This window comes from Cupressus sempervirens, chromosome 3 (genome assembly GCF_028749045.1).
Source record: "Cupressus sempervirens isolate cs-2001-9-10 chromosome 3, ASM2874904v1, whole genome shotgun sequence".
In the NCBI taxonomy this organism is placed as follows: Eukaryota; Viridiplantae; Streptophyta; class Pinopsida; order Cupressales; family Cupressaceae; genus Cupressus; species Cupressus sempervirens.
Genome location: NC_143120.1, coordinates 497,630,296 through 497,632,002, shown reverse-complemented (window position 1 = coordinate 497,632,002; position 1,707 = coordinate 497,630,296). Strand labels below are relative to the sequence as shown.

The window sequence follows — 1,707 nt, the reverse complement described above, 5'->3', positions numbered from 1 at the left end:
TAAAAATTTAGCTTTTCCTAGTTCCAACGGTATGCTGCACTGCCTATTTCTGATAAAAATCACCCCTGATATGGCCATTTGAATTTCTCATGTCTGAACTATGTTTTTTGCATTAAAATGAAAAATTTAAAATTTTGCATAGTCATAACTATATAAAATTTTAAAATATTTCAAATTTTCATTCTATGTGTTTATCTTCTCAGAATTTTCACTTGATATTTACTTTGAATCTAAAGACACCACATGTCAAGTCCCTATTGGCTCATACCCGTCTTGAAATATTTTCAATTAATTAATTTTATTTCCTCCTTGTAGCATAGGAAACTCCATTCATTCAAACTTATGCCTTTACACTCATTCCATCTCCTTTCTTTACATTCTTACACTCAAGACGTATCCACGAACCTCTTCAAAATTTGATTTACTCTCTTACGAGTGTTCTTGCCTTAGCATATGATCGAAACTCCTTTACATTGCCTTTTCCACTCATACGAGATGGTCAATTTCAAAGAAACATAAAGATTGACACTTTAAACTTTCGACCTTACGCTGGGCGTAAGACCATAGAACTTTCATTTTCATTTCTTGATCTTACAATGGGCATGAGCATTTTTCATTGAGTGTCAAAATTTATATGCTTTAATTGAGCGGGCCCCTCCACATGCATGCTCTACCTTTAAGGGCCATGTGTAAGGTAGCGCACTTTGAATCACCTTGACAAAAAAGAGATCGAGATGGCCGATCCCCGAGATCAACAAGATGCAGATCAGACAACAGAACTAGTAAGTTTAAGTTCAGTTTTTGATTCCATTCAAGATATCAATGTGGATGAAGAAGCATCAACCTCTGAGGCATATTCTATGCCTACAGATAGATTTAAATTACCAGTAAAGAAATGGAATGAGATTTACAGTGATTTGGGTTTATTAGCTTATAAGTCCAAAACTATTTGCAAATTGATAGAATTGCAAGTTGTAGTTAAGAATGATCAGCCGCATAGCTTTATTAATCTCATATCTAGTAAAGATATACAGAACCTTGTTAAACAAGCCAAGACCAAAAATGGATACAAGTATTTGCACATAGGAAGTATCGTGGCCGGTATAGAACCTTTATATCGCAAAGGAATCCCAGCAACAGTCATGATGACTTTGCTTGATGTTAGACACAATAGATATTGTGATATGCTCATGGGAGGCATCTCTGCACCCATGGCTGCAGGAGCCACCGCATTTGATGTGATCCCTAACTTTGCAGTTAGTCTGCTAGATGATCACTTAGATAAAGTGCTAATGTTCCAGTTTGGAACACAATACTTGAATATGAAGAAGGGCTCAAGAACACATGCCTTATGGTTCACCCTCTATGGCCTTTTGTTTAACACTACTGTTCCTATAGTTAAAGATCCAAGGATTGATAAGAGCCAGAATAGATATTCTTTGCTTTGGCAAACAGATACGAAGGGTGCACAGATCACTACACCTCGCATGCTGTAGTTGACAGACATACAAGTTCCTAAAGAGTGGATTATTGATATGAAGGCTTTACGCCAATTAGAAGGCCCTAGCAATATGACTACCATTACCAATGTACAGGAAGACTACAACCAAGCCCGGATATCCTTTGGTTCCCAAAGTTCATCCTCGGCCTCTACTCCTTCTAGACATCCTTTTTCTCGAAGTCAATCCTCTTTAAGTTCGTCTTCTG

The 1,707-nt window shown here is 37.1% G+C and overlaps 1 protein-coding gene across 1 annotated transcript; it reads left to right on the top strand.

Annotated features, from left to right (window-relative positions):
• Window positions 1-734: 734 nt before the first annotated feature.
• On the top strand, window positions 735-1,496 carry LOC149567359 (uncharacterized). Its single transcript, XM_089816631.1, has one exon. The coding sequence runs from the start codon at window positions 735-737 to the stop codon at window positions 1,494-1,496; it is 762 nt and encodes a 253-aa protein (XP_089672757.1).
• The last annotated feature ends 211 nt before the right edge of the window (window positions 1,497-1,707 follow it).